This window comes from Siniperca chuatsi, linkage group LG22 (genome assembly GCF_020085105.1).
Source record: "Siniperca chuatsi isolate FFG_IHB_CAS linkage group LG22, ASM2008510v1, whole genome shotgun sequence".
In the NCBI taxonomy this organism is placed as follows: domain Eukaryota; kingdom Metazoa; phylum Chordata; class Actinopteri; order Centrarchiformes; family Sinipercidae; genus Siniperca; species Siniperca chuatsi.
Window position 1 is genome coordinate 12,316,262 of NC_058063.1, and position 18,298 is coordinate 12,334,559.

At 38.5% G+C, this 18,298-nt stretch overlaps 1 protein-coding gene and 2 long non-coding RNA genes across 3 annotated transcripts in view; 2 read left to right on the forward strand and 1 right to left on the reverse strand.

Annotated features, from left to right (window-relative positions):
- The window catches only part of LOC122870674 (putative uncharacterized protein DDB_G0286901), an 11,454-nt gene extending 5,825 nt beyond the window's left edge, over positions 1 to 5,629 (forward strand). Inside the window, exons 2-8 of the mRNA XM_044185037.1 lie at positions 11 to 1,082; positions 1,277 to 1,341; positions 1,490 to 1,674; positions 2,498 to 2,763; positions 3,670 to 3,734; positions 3,821 to 3,969; positions 4,716 to 5,629. Of these exons, the coding sequence (XP_044040972.1) occupies positions 11 to 760 (750 nt within the window). The 3' untranslated portion in view covers positions 761 to 1,082; positions 1,277 to 1,341; positions 1,490 to 1,674; ... (2 more) ...; positions 3,821 to 3,969; positions 4,716 to 5,629. The remainder of the gene's footprint in view (positions 1 to 10; positions 1,083 to 1,276; positions 1,342 to 1,489; positions 1,675 to 2,497; positions 2,764 to 3,669; positions 3,735 to 3,820; positions 3,970 to 4,715) is intronic.
- A 2,311-nt stretch (positions 5,630 to 7,940) lies between these two features.
- LOC122869900 lies at positions 7,941 to 11,017 on the forward strand. Its single transcript, XR_006376447.1, has 2 exons — positions 7,941 to 8,042; positions 10,110 to 11,017. It is a non-coding gene; the product is annotated as an uncharacterized LOC122869900 (long non-coding RNA).
- LOC122869901 lies at positions 10,774 to 18,206 on the reverse strand. The gene is made up of 2 exons (XR_006376448.1): positions 18,110 to 18,206; positions 10,774 to 11,904 (listed from the first exon to the last, which is right to left on the reverse strand). It is a non-coding gene; the product is annotated as an uncharacterized LOC122869901 (long non-coding RNA).
- Between the last annotated feature and the right edge of the window lie 92 nt (positions 18,207 to 18,298).

Consider the following 18,298-nt stretch of genomic DNA (forward strand, 5'->3'; position numbering starts at 1 on the left):
CAACAACTAGACCTGCTCCAACAACTACGACAGCAGCAATGACTACACATTCTCCAACGACGACAGCTGCATCAACGACAACACCTGCTCTAACAACAACAGCAGTAACAACAACACCTGCTCCGACAACGACAACTGCCTCAGCAACAACAGCTGCTCCAACAACTACACTTGCTCCGACAACAACAACAGCGTCAACAACTACACTTGCTCCGACAACAACAACTCGGGCAACAACTTCTCTTACTCCGACAACAACAACTGGGGCAACAACTACACCTGCTCCGACAACAACAACTGCAGCAACAACTACACCTGCACCGACAACAACAACAACTGGGGCAATAACTTCTCTTGCTCCGACAACAACAACAACTGCGGCAACAACTACACCTGCTCCGACAACAACAACTGCGGCAACAACTACACCTGCACCAACAACAACAACTGCAGCAACAACTACACCTGCACCGACAAGGACAACTGCATCAACAACTACACTTGCTCCGACAACAACAACAGCGTCAACAACTACACTTGCTCCAACAACAACAACAACTGGGGCAACAACTTCTCTTGCTCCAACAACAACAACTGGGGCAACAACTACACCTGCTCCGTCAACAACAACTGCAGCAATAACTACACCTACTCCATCAACAGTGACAGCAGCAACAACAACACCTGCTCCAACAACAAGTACTACATCTGCCCCGACAACTACAACTGCTGCAATAACTACACCTGCGGCAACAATTAAAACTGCTCCAACAACAACTAGAGCTGCACCAACTACACCTGCATCAACGACAACTACACCTGCTCCAACAACAACAAAAACTGGGTCAATGACAACACCTGCTCAGACAACAAATACGACAACCACGGCACCTGCTTCGACAACAAGTACTGGGTCAACATCGACACCTGGTCCGACAGCAATATCTTCTTTGACAACAATTTCGGCCCCTGAACCTTTTTATATTATATCAGCAATCTTGCAAGGAAAAGATTTTTCAGATAACCTCAATGACCCCAACAGCAGTGAATTCAAATATCTTGAACAACAAATTGTAACCACGGTGAGTTATTTTTCAAATTTAATACATTTTTCATTTACTGTGCCAGTGTTGTGTATAAATAATTGGACAGAATGTTCAACCTGATGGACAAATCTGTTAAGTTGAAATTAATTTCAGTGAAATTTGCTTTTCTGTTCTATTTCATTTGAAGACAACTGTGTTTTAAATCTATTCACGGTCTTTCAATGTTGCAGTGCAATATCATATACAAAGGAGCATTTGGCCGTCGGTTTAACCACTGCTTTGTTAAAAAGTTCAGGTAAAAACATTTTTCTAACAGTTGTTCACTGACTTTGCTTTTCTGTGCAGTATTATGGTCTTAAAATTGCTATCTTCTAATGTTGATAGTGCAACATAATCATATCATATCATTAATGACACTTGTCCCATTCGGTTTCATGATACAGGCCTGTTCCACCCTCAACACGAGTGGACGGGATTCAAGCAGATATAGGGGTTGTGTTTAATCGGACTACTCCCACTGCAGATCTCCCACTGAATAGTGTTGTTGCTCAAACCTTAGTAGAAGCTCTGAATAATTCCATTAATAGCTTCAACGTGAGCATAAATCCAAACACAGTCCAAGTAGTAGGTAAGTAAACACAACATAATGTTTCGCTCTAATCAGTATGTAAAACATTTGAAATAACATGTTTTGCTCATGCTGTTTAAATAAGTCAGCAACAAAACTTTTGTTGCTACACAAGAAATAGAAGTATAGATAAGATTCATAAAGAACACTAACAGTTTTCAGTGTTTTACAGTTCAATTCATAAAGAATTCAAGAATTCTTGTGTAAGAAACGTAGGTGTGTGAGAAGGAATAGGAAATCAATCCAACACGTTCTGGATTTTCCTCATAACTTTAGTGAAGTCCGAACACAGATCAATCAAGCCATTACACCTTTGCTCGATCCCAACAAACTTGCTCCCTCCCCATCTCCGCTCTCTCTTTTTCTTCCTCTACCTTTTCTCAACCCCATGAACTACCAGCTGCCTGAACAACGCAGACTAGTTGAAATACCTGATACCAGAACGTCAACTTAACATTACTGTAAACACTACATATGTGTAAACATGATGATAGATAGCAATTCAATAATAATATACTAAACTTATGTTTTCACAATTATGTTTAAACCTGTTTACACAATTATGTTTACATCACACAATTTCACTCTTACAATTGTTATGTAAATAATTTATTAACTTCAAGATTTTTTGACATTACCAACTTCAGAACTAGATAAGATACTAAAAAAATCTGCAAAGCCAACTCTTTCTAAACTTTATGATGGCTCGTATAAGTCTGTGCAAGTGGCATCAAAGTCAGCTTGACTTAAAACAAGGATAAATAAATCCTTTTATTTTGGGCACGAATACTTACTCATTTAAAAAAAAAAAATGTTTTTACAGCAGGGCCAGTTCCAGATGCAAATACAACTGCCGCACCTGCAACTGTCAATTCAACAACTGCTGGACCTGCAACTGCTGCACCCACAACTGTCGGACCTGCAACTGCTGCACCCACAACTGTCACACCTACAACTGCCGCACACACAACTGCCGCACCTACAACTGTAGCTGCTAGTTTCAGATCTCTTCAAAGCACATTTACAAGTGACTTGCTGAATCCATCATCTGTATCTTTTAGAAATCGAGCTGCAATGATAGAGACACAGGTAACTCTTACCCTTGTAATAAAATCTGCTGGTACACCTACTGAATCATTTGATCAGAGCTCAAGCCCCCACACAAATAACTGAAATATTACTGCAACACTTTATAATACAGCCTGTGATTTACAGTGTAATTGTGTTGTATGAATTAGGTACAAATAAGATACTTACCACTTCCTACTGCTTCTTAAATGCATGTACAGAGGAAGAAAACAAGACTATGGAGCACAAGGGAGTAACAATTGGACATTTTAGAGAAAAGGAGAAATAAAAACTTTACTGAGTTTTGATAACAGATTCACTTCATAGATTACACAGAATATTCCCAAACTTTCGTTTTCCAGTGTTGTACCCCGCAAGTAACCAGTATTTACAAAAATATTTAAAGTATAATCTATTTCTCCTTTCCTCCAAAATGTCCAATTGTTACTCCCTTGTTCCCCAGAGTATTGTTTTTAACTCTATTGTAATTTAACTCTAAGTACTTTAAGTAGAAAATTTCCCCAAGGGAACAAATACCAGTTGAAAAAATGTGCACACTGCCCAGAAATACACATGAAGAAACTTAATGTTACTGTACAAAATGTATAGCTCTTCTATTCTTTTTAAACCCTGTACTGGTGCCCATCATTCCTTTTCCTCCTGTCTGTTTCCATGATTCAGTTGTTTTCTGCACAACAGAAAGTAAACTCAAACAGGAAAATTAGGAAGTACTCTTCACACTTGCTAGACAGTCTACATGATATATATAAAAAAGGTCACTTATTCCAATTTCCAGAAAGAACTGATGACATTAGACATCAAGACAAAAAAAACTACACCTCCAACTCACTGTACGACTTCTCATAAACACACAGTAAAATTATAAGTAGAAAGTGTTTAAGTACAATTTGTTTTTTGTTTCTGCAGCTTGGACCTTTGTTCGCAAAGGAATTCCCTTCCTCATTCAAGTCCTTGGACGTGGTGTCATTCAGGTAATTTCTTAAGACTTATCATTAATTTAAGAGTAGTGGCCTAAATGTTATATCTTAAACAGCATCTTTTGTTTCTCCTTCTGCAGAAAAGGATCAGTCATCAACGAAATGAACCTTCGCTTTGCAAGCACATTTTTTCCTAACAACACTAAGATTGCGTATGTTTTGATGAGTGCAGCTTCACACGTCACCGGCTTCGACATTGAAGGCAGCTCCATCAACGTGAATGGCTTATGTAAGCAATATTGTGTGCTGCTTCTTCAAAAGTTTATAAAAGTTGTACAACTATTTGTTAAACTAATTGTCATGTGTGATGTGTAGTACTATATGGACCCAAATGCAGAATACCAGGTATGAGGTGAAGTACCTGGACTGCTACAGTGTTTATTGGGGGTGATGTGGTTTACAGGCAGGTACAGGCAGACAGGTAACGAACAGGCAACAGGAAAATGGGTTACCGGCTGGCAGTGGTGGAAACAGGGAAGTGAGTCCAATGTGGCTAAACAGTTCAATAGGGAGCAGTCAAGGTACAAAATCCAGAATCCAGCCAAGGTCCAGGGGAGACAAAGAATCAAATACAGAACTCACGGTAGAATGCTGGGGAACTGGGCATAGGAACCAGGTACAACAAAAAGTGCACCAAACGGCGACACACACAAATGTCAGGAACAGCCACAAGATAGGAACAAAACTCAAGACAGTGAGCAACACCAGACAGGAATCACACCATGCAGTTACAACAATGATCCAACACTGAATAAAGACAGAGACCCAGACTAAATACCCTAGGGGAGGTGAGCCAACGAGACACAGGTGCAAACAATCAAGGAAGGGCCAACAATCAAAACTGGAGGGAAACCAAACAAAGACAGGAAGTAAAACCACAAGACACACAAGAGGAGGAACACACTACAAAATAAAACAGGAAATGACAAAACCTTAAACTGCCACACTAATGTTTTCTTTTCTACTTATTTACAGCTTCAAGTGGAGTACGCCACAAAATCAGTCTCGTCACCGCATCCTGCCTGGTACTGTTGTCATGGCTACTATCAAGCCAGCAATAGCATCATGAATTGCCAGCAGAACATAACTGCCATCACTGGTATGAAAAAGGACTTTGTCTGTAAAAATTCAAGATTCATGATTGTCTTCAGGCTTGTACGGCTTCGGATGAACTTCCTATCAAATACAACTTTGCACTGACCAGACACATTAATAACAGTGGATTAGGTATGTCTGTTGAACAGAACATATTTCTGTGTGGGAATGTCCAGGATCCTGGGCTGGACAGAATGACAGCCATTTAATCATCACTCGAATAATAAGCCAAACAATATAACAGCACTTTGTATTAAGCCCTGGGATGTCAGAAAATAATTGCACTATTTCACTATTAATGTAAAATGTATACATGCATCTTGCTCCTCTGAGCACTGTGCTATAGCAATATTTAACTTAGTGTCAATTTCTAATGCTGTCTTCTTTAGTCTTGTTCACCAAACACTCTTACTATTGTCTGAATGCAGTTTATATTTAAACATGCAGATTGAGAAATCTGAATGCTAGATTTCAAACTGGATTGTTTGTAAAGTTAGTCTTCATCAAGATGGGTCAAGATAAGCAGATATTATTTACTTATCTAAACCTTTCTGTAGTTTCCAAATGCATGTAAAATTCATGTTTAGGTTTCACTTGCTAACATAGCAGCTTCACAGCTCCACATTGTAAAGGGAACAAGTGTTAAATTAAATGAACACATGCAGCTCATAGTGGGCTGTGCCATCCATCCATCCATCCATTTTCTACCACTTGGTCCCGTTAGGGGTCGCGGGTGACTGGAGCCTATCCCAGTGACTCTGGGCCTTAGGCAGGGTACACCCTGGACAGTGGCCAACTCGTCGCAGGGCTAACACAGACACAGACAGACAACCATTCACTCTCACATTCATTCAATACGGGCAATTTAGAGTTATCAATTAACCTACACATGCATGTCTTTGGACGGTGGGAGGAGGGAACCCACGGTAACACGGCTCTCTGCCACCAGAGAGATTGTGTGATGTTGGTCTGGTCCGGGAATCGAACCCACGATCTCCTTATTGGGAGGCAGGAGCATTAACCGCTCTGCCACCGTGCACCCCTAACCTTCAACCAATGCAAAGTTTTATCAAAGGTCATAGTATACATTATATATATGTCAAAACAATGCACTGTCCATTTTCTTATTTATACAAAGTGTATTTATTTAATCATACATAGCTGTATTCTGTGAGACTTCTTGTAGTTTGTACAATTTCTGTCAGAAACTTTACAATGATCAGAATACAAAATCTTTTAATCTTTAATCTTTAAACTGTCTCTCGTGTGATGTTTTGCAATTTTGGTGGGTAAAGAGAAAGTATATCAGGGCATGTTTAATATCAGGATCTTAGTGTAGATTTAGAGTAACTATCAGAATCAAAACCAGCATCAACCATTGTCCGAGTTTTACATGATGGCTCTCATAAAAAGAAACATTTTAATAGATAGTTGCAAAAGACTAAAGGCTTAAGAATAATGTTTACCATAAATCTTCTTAGGAACTTGACATTTACTTATTAAATGGGTAGACTGGATATTAATTACTGATATCTACAATGTCAGTTTTCCTAGTCAAACCTCTAATTCAAGATATCTGTAATTACATTTTGACTAGTAAGATTCAAAAAATGTTTGCGTTTTCTGTATGTGTATGGGGTTTTTCATTACAAATATCTACAATTCATTTGCAGGGGAGAGGTCTCTGTGCTGTGTCTCCAGATATATTTGTATTTGTCTGTATTGTTAGATTGTTTGTAATAATTGTGAGGATATAAATACTAGTTAAAAGACAATTGTAGGTCTTGTGTGGATCCCTTCTCATCAACCAACTCGGAGAGAGGTTTTCATACCGAACATAACAGAACGTAATTGACTATGTTGAATACATTTAGCATTAGCTTTAAATAATATTGAAGAACTGTTTACTCTCTTATACAGTATATGTTAATGTTTTGCCCAGAGGCTCAAATGCGTGATGCCCTTGGGAATAAGACCAGGCTTGTTCTTCTCACTCATATGCAATTTCCCTAGGAGTGTAGGGTTAGCTTAGTTTTAAAACTGTAAAATTAGTAGGAAAAAAAAATGCTCTAAGGTTAACTATGGTAGTCATATACTTTGAACAGACTGGCAACGCTTATGGCTGAAAATATGACAACACAGTTTGGATACTTTAATTTGTGGAATCTATTTTCTTGAAACTGGCTTCTCAAACATTCTAGGAGTCTGGGCATTATATAGTTTACTATTAGTCCTGAGAGATCTTGCATATAGCAGATATGAATGTGTTACTTTAGCCACTAGAAACTGATGATACTGATGTTTACATTTCCATTTCTGGGAAAAACCAGTGTGTGAGTCCATGGAGGCCAGACACACAACGTCAAAGATTGGGGTCAACTGTTTTAAACTGAGTTTATCTGAATTGAACAACTTTGTTTGTCAAAGCTACCCTCATGTCAGTTTAAATATGGTATGCTATGGCAAGGACATGCAAAGGATGCAAGATCCAGAAATTACAAGTTAGTTCTGTGAAGGAGCTTAAAAAAAGCAGTTGGCAAAAGCAGACTTTACATCGAGCCACGAGCTACTGTATTGCAGGTATGGAATTATACACACAGGTAGGCCTATTTATATCAGACATACAGTCATTTAAGTGTTTTCTGTAATGTCTATAAGTGAAGTTTAAAAGGCTCCCTGTCTACCCTCAGGTGACATCACCACACTCTGCCATGTCCCAGAATTAATTTCCATTCAGAAATCATATAAATAAACAAAAGAAACCTTGCTGTCAAAAAACCTGTTTCTTACCGTCTGCGCATATATTGTATCTCTCCAGCACCAAACAGGATGCAGCAAACCAGGTAATGACTTTGGTAACGACCGAAAAAACTCCTCAAATGCCGTCTCACACAAACACATAATAGACAGTGAATCAACAGTGTTATGAGTCGGTATTTAATTCGGCGTGTCTCTGATCCACCAACCAGCGCGTATTTTAGTGAGAAGTCTTAATTGTAACTTCGCCTCTCATACCCACAGTCTTCTCCCACTAAAACAGCGCAGCTAAACAACGGAGGCTGGTAGCCAAAATCCTAAAATCCAGTATGTAAATGCGGAAATACAGTTTAGCTTTATGGATTATATAGATGCCAAAGCGACAAGAAGACTGCCGACATATGACGCCTTTTATTTTGTGTTTCTAGAGTTATGTGTTTTTGCGGACACGTAAGGATTTTTTAATATGTCATATTTCTTAAAGGGAGTTTGGCGTAATATTTTCCCCGGAGCGCGCAGGGAGCATCAGTTTTATTCTAACTGCTAATACTGTATGTAGCCTATATTTTTTAATGTTTTGTCACCACTACAGAAACACTAGGTAACTGCTACAGTATGATTGGCTGGACATTGGTTGTCTGACGTTTCACTGCGGTTAGTTATTGGATGGATTAATGGTTTACAGTCTAATAATTTGTGTTTGTATTGTTTACTGACGGTGGCTGATCAGGGTGATTATCAGCTAATTGTACTCAGTTTCAGTATGCAGTAAATGGTTGCCCATTGTATGCATGTTTTTTTAAACTACTTTCCTAATTAAATATGATGTGCTTGATGATGTTGTGACTCAGCTCAGAAGCTCAGCATTCTCGTTGCCCATTAGCTTCCCTTTTTAACATTTATTCACCCAGAAAAAGATGATATTTCTCTGTATAATATGACCTCCTCTTTCTTTTATTTGTTTCATTTTAAGATACATTTTCAACATACATGAATAACCATAATTATAACAATATAACATCAAACATTAGTTTAAAACTACAATTTGTCAAAAAACACAAATTGGTTTGTATCAAATGACCACCTGTGGGTCCCGGAGACTCACTACATTGAATACCTATCAACATCACTGATTCCCATAGTTTTTATTGTGTATGTTTTACATGCTCTTACAAAAAACATAAATAATTAGTTTTGTTTTTTAAACATGTTAATATGTGACGAAGAAACTGGCCTTTTAGGCCTGTGAGGAAATACGTCAAAAGGTTTGTGTTTGTAATATATTAGTTTGTTGAACTATCAGAAGAACGATCTTTTTAATGACAGAAATCACATTTCAGGCAGCGAATGGCTGCATGTGAGGAACCCTCAGATGGCGTGTCATTAAAATTTAAATATCAAAATGGCTACATCAACATGAGGAAATTAAGCTTGTCTGAGCCAATTCAGGTGAGGTGTTCATCTTGACAAAATATCAAGGGTCTTCTCAGTAGTTCAGTGAGGTGTAAAACTTGACTGGTATAACACTATGTCTCATATGTTTTTAGGTTTTGTTTGACTTTGTAGGTTCATGCAAGTTCATCTATTTTACATGTTTGTCTTTAAATAAGGAAATTCACTCAGGTTAGCAAAATGATGGAGCTTATGCCCTACACCAGGGCTATTCAATTACAAATTCAATTGGGCCAGATTTTAAAACCAGGAAATGTAGATGGGCCAGGCATTGTCAGCAGCCTATTTAAAACCTTGGTAATGACAAATTTTAAACAAATGCAAATAAATGTAATAAAAAACAGCAGGCGTTTGGAGTAAAATAAACAAATACTTGCCAGTCCAGGCAGGGTTAAACTGATGGTTTTCATTGTCAAATTTACGTTTCAGGGTTGGCAGAGACAAGAGCACAGTTATAATTTTTGGTACTAAGTACAATGATTTGTGGTATTTTTGTTGTCCTGGTGGGCAGGAAAATAAATGTTGATAATGACATTGTGAAGTCTGGTTGTATGTCCAATGGGTAGAAAAGCTCCCTTAAACTTGTTCATATTGTGTTGTAATATTTGACCAAATATTTACTTGACTGAGGCTTACTTGTTGATATTCACCACAAAAACTCTACAATATCAGTGTGATGACTGAAATTTCCAAATTGCTCCAAAGTAACAGATACAAAGCAGAATAAATTAAATCAACATAACCAATAATAAGTGCATTGTACTTTAACAGCCATACATGTACAATGTCAACAATGCTGACTTTGAAGATGTGTCTTAGAAATAGTTTTTTTTTTAAATACTGTATGTCTTTTATTTATGAATGGAACTGCACATTAGTCCAATTATATTTTTAAATACTTGTGGAACAATATCCAGATTTTACTCTTCACATTTATATTGTAGTCTTTTTCATTCATACCTGTACAAAAAAAGGCATATTAAACTACATATTAAAACGTGGCCTGAATTGCTTTTCTAGACTGTGTACATGCCAAACATTTTTCATCACTTTCTTGTGTTACAGAAGGAGAATATAGTCTACTCTTGAGACGAAATTGGAGTTTGCCTCTGGAGCCTCAACAGTGCCTCCACTGGAATTTCCACAATTGAGTTCCTCCATGAAGCCAACAGAATCTTTCTAGAGGCAAATACCTGCCTTATAATCCTCTGCCTACCCATACATAATGGTTATGATACCTTCAAGAAATATATGACTCTGCAGAGGGAATTCTGCAGGACCCTACTTTTGGTGTTGTGTGAACAGTCTGTAAAATAATGAGTTCACCCAAAACATAGCTGTTTCTGTCTAACAAGTTGTTGCTGCTGTTCTACACTGATAACTGTCAAAAGTGTTAAGGAAATAGGACTTGTGAGATGAGGCACTTTATTAAGCAAATAGTGTACCACAAAAAACTGCTGTTTCATCAAAATGTGTGTCTAATAAATAAACACAATTCACAGGCATCAACCTATGTCATGGAGTGACAACCCTTAACAGTTAAGTAAAATGTATGTTTCTTTCCACGGTTGCCATTGCTACACATTATGTAAACACAGATCTCATATGTGAAATGTAATGTATTCTGACTTCAAATATTGAGCACATTAAACACTGTGGTTTACACTTTCACAGTTTTACAGAGTTTTACAATGATTTCAAACAACTTTGCAATGTTTTCAGAATTTTCCACTGTTATGTGAACATGTATCTTATGTGAAATGTAATGTATTCTGACTTCAAAGATTGAGCACTTTCACAGTTCGCAATGCAATGTTCTACAGAGTTGCAATGTTTTACAGTGTTTTTACAATGATTTCAAACAAGAATTGTACAATGTTTACATAATTTTACTATGTTTACAATAGGTACAACTCTTGAGTGGGGACATTAAAGGTAGAACTGAACAAATAAACTGATTGTTTCAACCTTGACTATTAAGTTTGTTCAACTCATATGTCCACTGCTGAAATATAGCATGTCAAGTTGTCTTTTGCCAACATGCATCTTACATGATGCATTTGTCATAAAATTTCAAAAACAGGTGAAAAGTTTTAGGTTGAACATTTGAAATTTCTGCACAGTATGTCAGATACTTGATCTTCAAATCAGAAATGTGATCAGTGGCATGAGAGATTGACTCCTAGTGCTGTTGACTGAGACTGATTTGAGATTGCTCCACAATTACAGCTGGAAGATCATCATCATAAGTAGTGGGTAAAGAGTAAATTCCATGCTGTGCCAGAACTGCCTCCAAATTGTGTGGTCTGTAGGGATTTCCCCCAAACACATTGTTGATTGCTGCACTGTTCATTGCCATATTTGAGAGCATGCCTTCTGTCCAGATTTGAGTTGGTGTTCAGTTGTTTCATGTACACAAAGCATGGTTGTTCCAGGCCTGCCTAAAGCGCTGTAGGCTTTTTTGAATCTCAGGAAGAAAACTATGTGAAAGTGAGTGAAGTGAAAGTTTGTGGATGTCATTACTGGGATCCAAAAGCTATGAATCCTCAAGAGAGTAGAATGTGCTGTAAAAGGATTGAAACACATGCAAAAACACATCCCTCCAAAGACGCTCAATTCTCTGGTTGTGGACTGATTCCCCTTTAATGAAACTTTGGCGCTCAGTGCCCCGCACAAGATTCATGAATAAGGCCACCTGCAAGTTCTCACTGATCTGATCTGACTCGAGAGGGTAGTCCATAAAGACGTGGCTTTAAGAAACTGAGACAGCACAGTGGTGGCACGATTGTCAGTGTTGCAATTCAAACAAGTGATCAGCTGAGAGTGTCCATCTATGGCACCATGAACCGCCAAGCCCCATCTGAAATGATGAATACAAAGACAGAACAGATACTTGTGGTTTATAAATAAATAACAATTTAAAGTGTGAAACAGGGTTAACAAAAAAGGCATCAAATAGTTACAAGGTGTTATGACAATGCAGGCATTTTTTAATAGCCTACCACAAGAAATATTCAAGTGGCAGCCTACATAATGACCCAGACGAAACAGGCTACTAGGGTTGTACATGTTTACACTATAGTGTATAAGTGTTAGCCAATAAAGACAACCACTGCATACAGTAGTGTGATTTGTTAATTCCATAGAAAATCATAAGGGAATAATTCACCCAGTGAATATAAAGCATCAAACCTCAACTTTAATGGTAGCCTGTCTCTGTGACACTCATATGTAATCTATATTAGGTAGATATAAGGAAAGAGGAGAGGAGAGGAGAGGAGAAGCAGTGCTATTTCTCTGGGATTCTCAGTGGCGATCGGTTCCGGATGAAGCTCCCCTGAGTTCCATGTTTAGGGTCGCACTGTCGGTTCCATGGGCGAGTCGGATCTCTTCCTCCATAAGCAGGCAAATGAAGTTTTGTTGTGACGGCAACATGACGTGAGCCCAGCAGGCCTCAACTGACCCGCAGAGGGACCAAAGGCACACAGAACATGGAAAAATGCTCTGAAAAACTCTGAAAGAAAGAAGCCTGCTAAAAAGATGCTGTGACATTTCTGAGATCTAATATGACAAGGTTAAAAAGGAAGAAACCCTGGACCTTACGCACCAGTCACATGGTGCAGAGAAGGAGAAATAGAGAGATGGAGAGACGGAGCGAAAGAGACTCAAAGACTTAACTCTTAAAGAAAAAAACTTTATTAGTGAACTTACATTTCTGATACCAGATTAAAGAAGTTGCTACATCCAGTTGCAGCACCAGAATCCTAATGTCCGTAACAAACTTTAAACTCAGCCAAAAGCTAGCAGATGCTCACACCATGTTGCCATCACAACAAAACTTCATCAACCTGCTTGTGGAGGAAAAGATCAGACTCAGGCCAGAGTAACCCCATGGGCGTACAGAAGGGCGTAGTGCTCTTCTTTTTCTTTTTGCTGTTTGAGTCTGTGTAAGATAGACTTTTTCTTTCTTGATTTTCTTTGTTCTTAGATGACCATTGAGAGAGGTAGGGAGGCCTTTTGTTTTTGTTTTTTGGGGGGATTTTGATCATCCATATCAGATTTGTTAAGCTTTAAATAAAATCTGATTGTAAACTCTACAATAAAAATACAGTTCACGGTGTAGGACTCTTCTCTGAATGCAGAGGGTGCTCCTTGGGGTAGGTTCATTCAGGCCTCATTGGACTCACGTCCTTGGTTCCACCACTGCAGCTGGTAACCCATTTTCCCTGTACCTGAACCTGTATCTGTGATAGTGTAAGGTTTTTCATTTCCTCTTTCATTTTGTGGTATTCTCTTTCCCTTGTGTGTCTTGTGTTTTTACTTCCTGTCTTTGTTTTCCAATCCCTTGCCGCCGCTGGATCGCAGTCGCCTCCTTTCCAGGCTGGATCGCAGCAGCACCAACCCCTTGCCGCTGCTGGATTGCAGCCGCCTCATGCCCTGGTTGGATCACAGCAGCAGCCGTCCCTAGTCGCCACAGGATCGCAGCCACCTCCTTCCCCGGTTGGACCATAGCATGCCGCAGAACCATCTGCTGGGTTGCAGCACGCCACTGAATTCTCTGCTGGATTGCTCCTTCTGTGCCGGAGCGGCAGGCTCCGGGTTCCCAGACATCACTGGTTCTGCAAGCTCCTCTACCAGTCTCTCCATCGCCGGCTTCCTGTCCTGCTGTCCCGTCGCCGGCTCCCTGTCCTGCTGTCCTGTTGCCACGCCCTGATCTGGTTCTCCGGCCTCCAGAAGGGCTCCGCCCTCATTGCCGGCCTCCAGAGGGGTCCAGCCTTCGCCGCCAGCCTCCAGAAGGGTTTCTAACCCTTTTAACTCAGGGCTAAAACTAAAGGTGACTGTACATTTGCTGTTAGAGCTCCCAGACTTTGGAATGCCCTGTCTGAGGAGATCAGGCGTGCTTTTAAATCACTCCTCAAAACACACTTGTATAATGCTGCCTTTAATTCTTGATACTGATGCTTTTATTTTGGTTTTTACTTATTTATTTACTTACTGTTTACTTGTTTTTTTTATTAATTTTATTGTTTCTATATTCATATCTATAACTGCCCCTGTGATACTTGCTTTGCTCACTGACGCTTGCTTTGCTCTGTTTTATATATGTACAGCACTTTGTAATAGTAGTTGTATGAGCAGTGAATATACCCAACAACACCTTTAACCTCAAAATCATATATAAGTACAAGATTGTTCATATTGATTGATCCTTCACCTAACAGCTATTGACATATACTGTATGTGTATCATCAAAAGAAGGTCTTCTGGCTACCATCTGTTTTTTTCTTTAATACTGTCCAGCCTTACCAAGAATGAAACCAGTTTAATTTGATTGTGGTGAAATGCCCCTATCTGCCTGAACTAAATAAGTAAGTAAAGTTTATTGTGAAACGGGGTAGTTAATGAACTAAGTTCACGACACCTATTCGACAGTGCAGTTTGTGGCTGGCAGCATTAAAGGGAAAATTCTGCATTTTTATGTGGATGTCCAGTCAGTGTTGATAGAAATTTTAAGTAATAAATTCCTCAGTACATTGGTCTTTAAGGGCAGCTAATCGAGTTGAGTGGCTGTTGATGCTGGAGCACCAAAGTGCACTGTATGTCATATCTTTCCCCAAGAAAGGGATACCAAAAAAGAAAACAAAGAAAGGAAAGAGAAAGCAAGCAAACTGATGGAAAACAGCTTTTGACTAATTTCTTTAAAAAGAAAGGTGAGCACAACTAACACAGTTTAAGAATGGTTTAAGCTAATGTCAGTAGATTTAAGGTTTTAAGATTTAAGTGGCTACTAAAAGTTATTACAAGAAATAATTTGACATTGAGGCGTTGTGGCATTAACTGTATAATAAGATGGACGACATGACAGCTCCCCAAAAGTGAAGCCAGAGCATCTCGACCACCCCTGGTGGCTGGCTGCAGTATAGGTCATAAACCCCGCCTCTTCTAGGTTGGCGGATGGGACATGGGCCAAAATAATAACTCAAAGTACACGTCAAATAAATTTTTCCCAAAGATGTTTTTTTTTATCATTTTAGGTAGTTCTTATCATGCTGATGTAGGTTCAAGTGTTACTTTTTCTTAGAAGTTTGGTTCTAATGACTTATTTGATGCTATAAAAACGGGGTTTCACGTCATGATTGACAGCTGAGGCCAGCTCGTGATTGAGTTGGCCGGGTGTATGGGCGGGACCTCAATACCGCTGCTCCAACCCCGATCACTACTGCGCAGATTCTAGCTCCAAATGACGTCACCAGCGCAAGATGGCAGCTTCCATATCCGGGATATTTTAGCTTCATTTTTGTACAGTGGGAGGAAGTGGAGATGCTTTGTCCATCTTTATATACAGTCTATGTGGTGCAGACCTCTTTCTCAGTAAGCTAGCATGACATGTTTAGAATGAACAGATTCATTGCAATCTCAAGATTCATATGTTAACACTGGCTATCTTAAAAACTGCCTTCAAAAGACAGTAACATGCCAGATGATCCACCATCATTTTCAGAGGGTTAAAAGTAGGCCAAGTAAACCAAGAACTAAGGAGGAGAATAATTCAAATTTTAAGATTATGGTGATTAATGAAGCAGAGTCTAATTAAAATATAACCCATGGTTCTATTTTTCACTTTTAGATGGTGAAATTATGTTAGAAATAGGCCATATACCAGTAGGCTGCAGTGTAATTGTTGACCTATTCAATTTAATTTAAAAGATATATATCAGCTTACCATGTTTTTTTCAATGTGTTACTGTTAGTGGTGCATTCTGGTGAGATTTAATTATTTTCTTTATAAAAACAAGATTTGATCTTCAAAAATTTTTTCAAAAATGAAGAAAATAATGTTCTCTTAAGCATGATACTCCAAGCGAACCTCATCTAACCATAGTAAAAGTATCACACAGTAATTGTAGGCTACATTATGTTGAGAAAAGAGGGTTGAAATGTGGTAAGATTTCAAACTGTGGACACTTAAGCACATATCACAGATTATTATTATTTGTTGAAATGTGGTATGAACAGTTCATTGTGACTATTCTCATAATCACTACAGATTCACATGTACAGTTGTTGGCTCAATTATTTGTAAAAATGTTGCAAAAGATGCATGAGACATGGATCAAGAGAGGAAGAGGGCCCACAGAAACTGCTTATGTATAGGGCCCAGAATTTTGTGCTACACCCCTCTACTTATGACATGCTTTAAGACTCTTTACTCACTAAAGCAGCCCTATGGTAAATGTCTGTCTTACCCATTTATACTTAGCCATTTCATGGATTAAAGATATTCAGTTTCTCAGACCACAGGCGGTTCGACACACATGGTTAAGTGTAAAGGAAAGAGTGTTAATAACTCACATCTGGTTTTATCCAAATATGAAAACACAAGTGTAAATGGGACCTTTGAAATTAAACATAAAGGAAACAAATCTTTGGTTTGCACATGAGCCCAAAAATGTTTCAATTATTCTTATTTTTATGGGAACTCCAAGTTCAAATACTACAGCTACTCCGGACAAAACTGCTGCACCTACAACCAAATATCACAGCCTTCAACACCTCCATTATTGTGGATGGCACACACAAGCAATATTGAATGCTACCTCCAACTGTTTGTTAAAGAAATATATTATTTCCTTTTCTCCTCATTTACAGAAGTTTCAAGTGGAATAAGCCACAAGTCTCATCACTGCATCCTTTCTTGTGCTGCTGTCATGGTTACTGTCAAGCTGACAATAGTGTCTGTGCTGATGTCCATGTGAAATATCATTAGAAAGTGACTACTATCACTGCTATGAAAAATGACTTTTTTGTCATCAAAAAATTGCACATGTGGGGATTTTAATTACTTTATGGCTTGGGAAGAACTATCAGGTATTACATTTAAGCTCGGGGCGACCTGACACATGAACGAGAAAAGTTGATTGCAAAGGAACATCTATACATCCTTGACAGCACACACCTGGAAGTCCATTCATGATGTGGACAACGTCAAGCCCCTGGTCCTCTAAAAGAAAAAATTACTACTGTAATTAATGGCATAAAAATTAGACTAATGACAATTGAACCCTGTCTTAATTGAGAATGACTTCCGGATGGGAGCCGAAACGTCTTGATTCTGAAAACAGTGTCCAGATGACTACGACTGAAACCTTTTCTACTATAGAACACTCCTGGACGAATGAGGGACTACACCATCATATAATTGAACCCTGTTATATCGATGAGTGCATACATAATATTTTCAGTATGTGTTTAAATTTAAATTGTTACCATGTGTACCAGTACCGTATGCTATAACCATATTTAGAACCAATATGTATTTAACTCAACGTGCCTATGGTCACTGGCAATGTAGGTAAAATTCTACAATGAAACTTAAACTACTGCTTAAAATACTTTTAAAATCCTACTGTAGTCCAAATTGTAGTTGCTTGGCAAACAAATATTGAAACATATTGTCGACTTCTTAAATTATAGTCTCAATCCAAAATTGCCTGTATGAAATATATTAAGATAGTCTGTGCTGTAACTTTTCATAAGTGGGTCATCTTAAGTGGGTGATAAATCACAGCATGATAGAGACAAAGTGAGCCTCCCTAATGAACTGACACTTTTGTTGTTAATAGCTACTACAGTAAAAAAAAATAAAAAGTATAAATTACTACAGCTATCACTAAAAATCTTCCAGTCAGATGATTTGGGCTACACATAACCATGGTAATGCTCAGCAACATAAACAATCTTAAATACTTCCATTTGTATATATTTTTCAATCAACTAATGAAGTTACAGCCAGTTCACTGTGAGCTCACCTAAGACCCTACAGCACCACCTGCCTGTGTTGGCATAAATAGTTGCTGCAGGAAATTATCATTTTGTTACTCTTTGGTCCTTCTTCAAAAAAGTGTCCTCCATCATTTATTTGGTGTTAAAATGTAGTTTGAGCAATGAACACATTAGCTAGCACATTCCACCTGAAATCTAAATATAAAATCAAATAAGCGACGTTATATCCAGCAAACATTATTAGAATTCAGTGATGTTTGAGTTGTTTAAATGATAATTACCAACAGCTTCTTTTCATTTTTACGCTGTTCATCCATCTAACAGGCGCTAATGGTAGTGCTTCGGCTAGTCGGAAATGCGTAGTAGCTACAGCTTGAGAGTTGACAGATCATCTGGTCAGGTAGCTCGCTCCTTTACTTGTTATCAAAATAGCCCACTTTTTGCAGAAAACGCTCAAACCTGCCAACTCG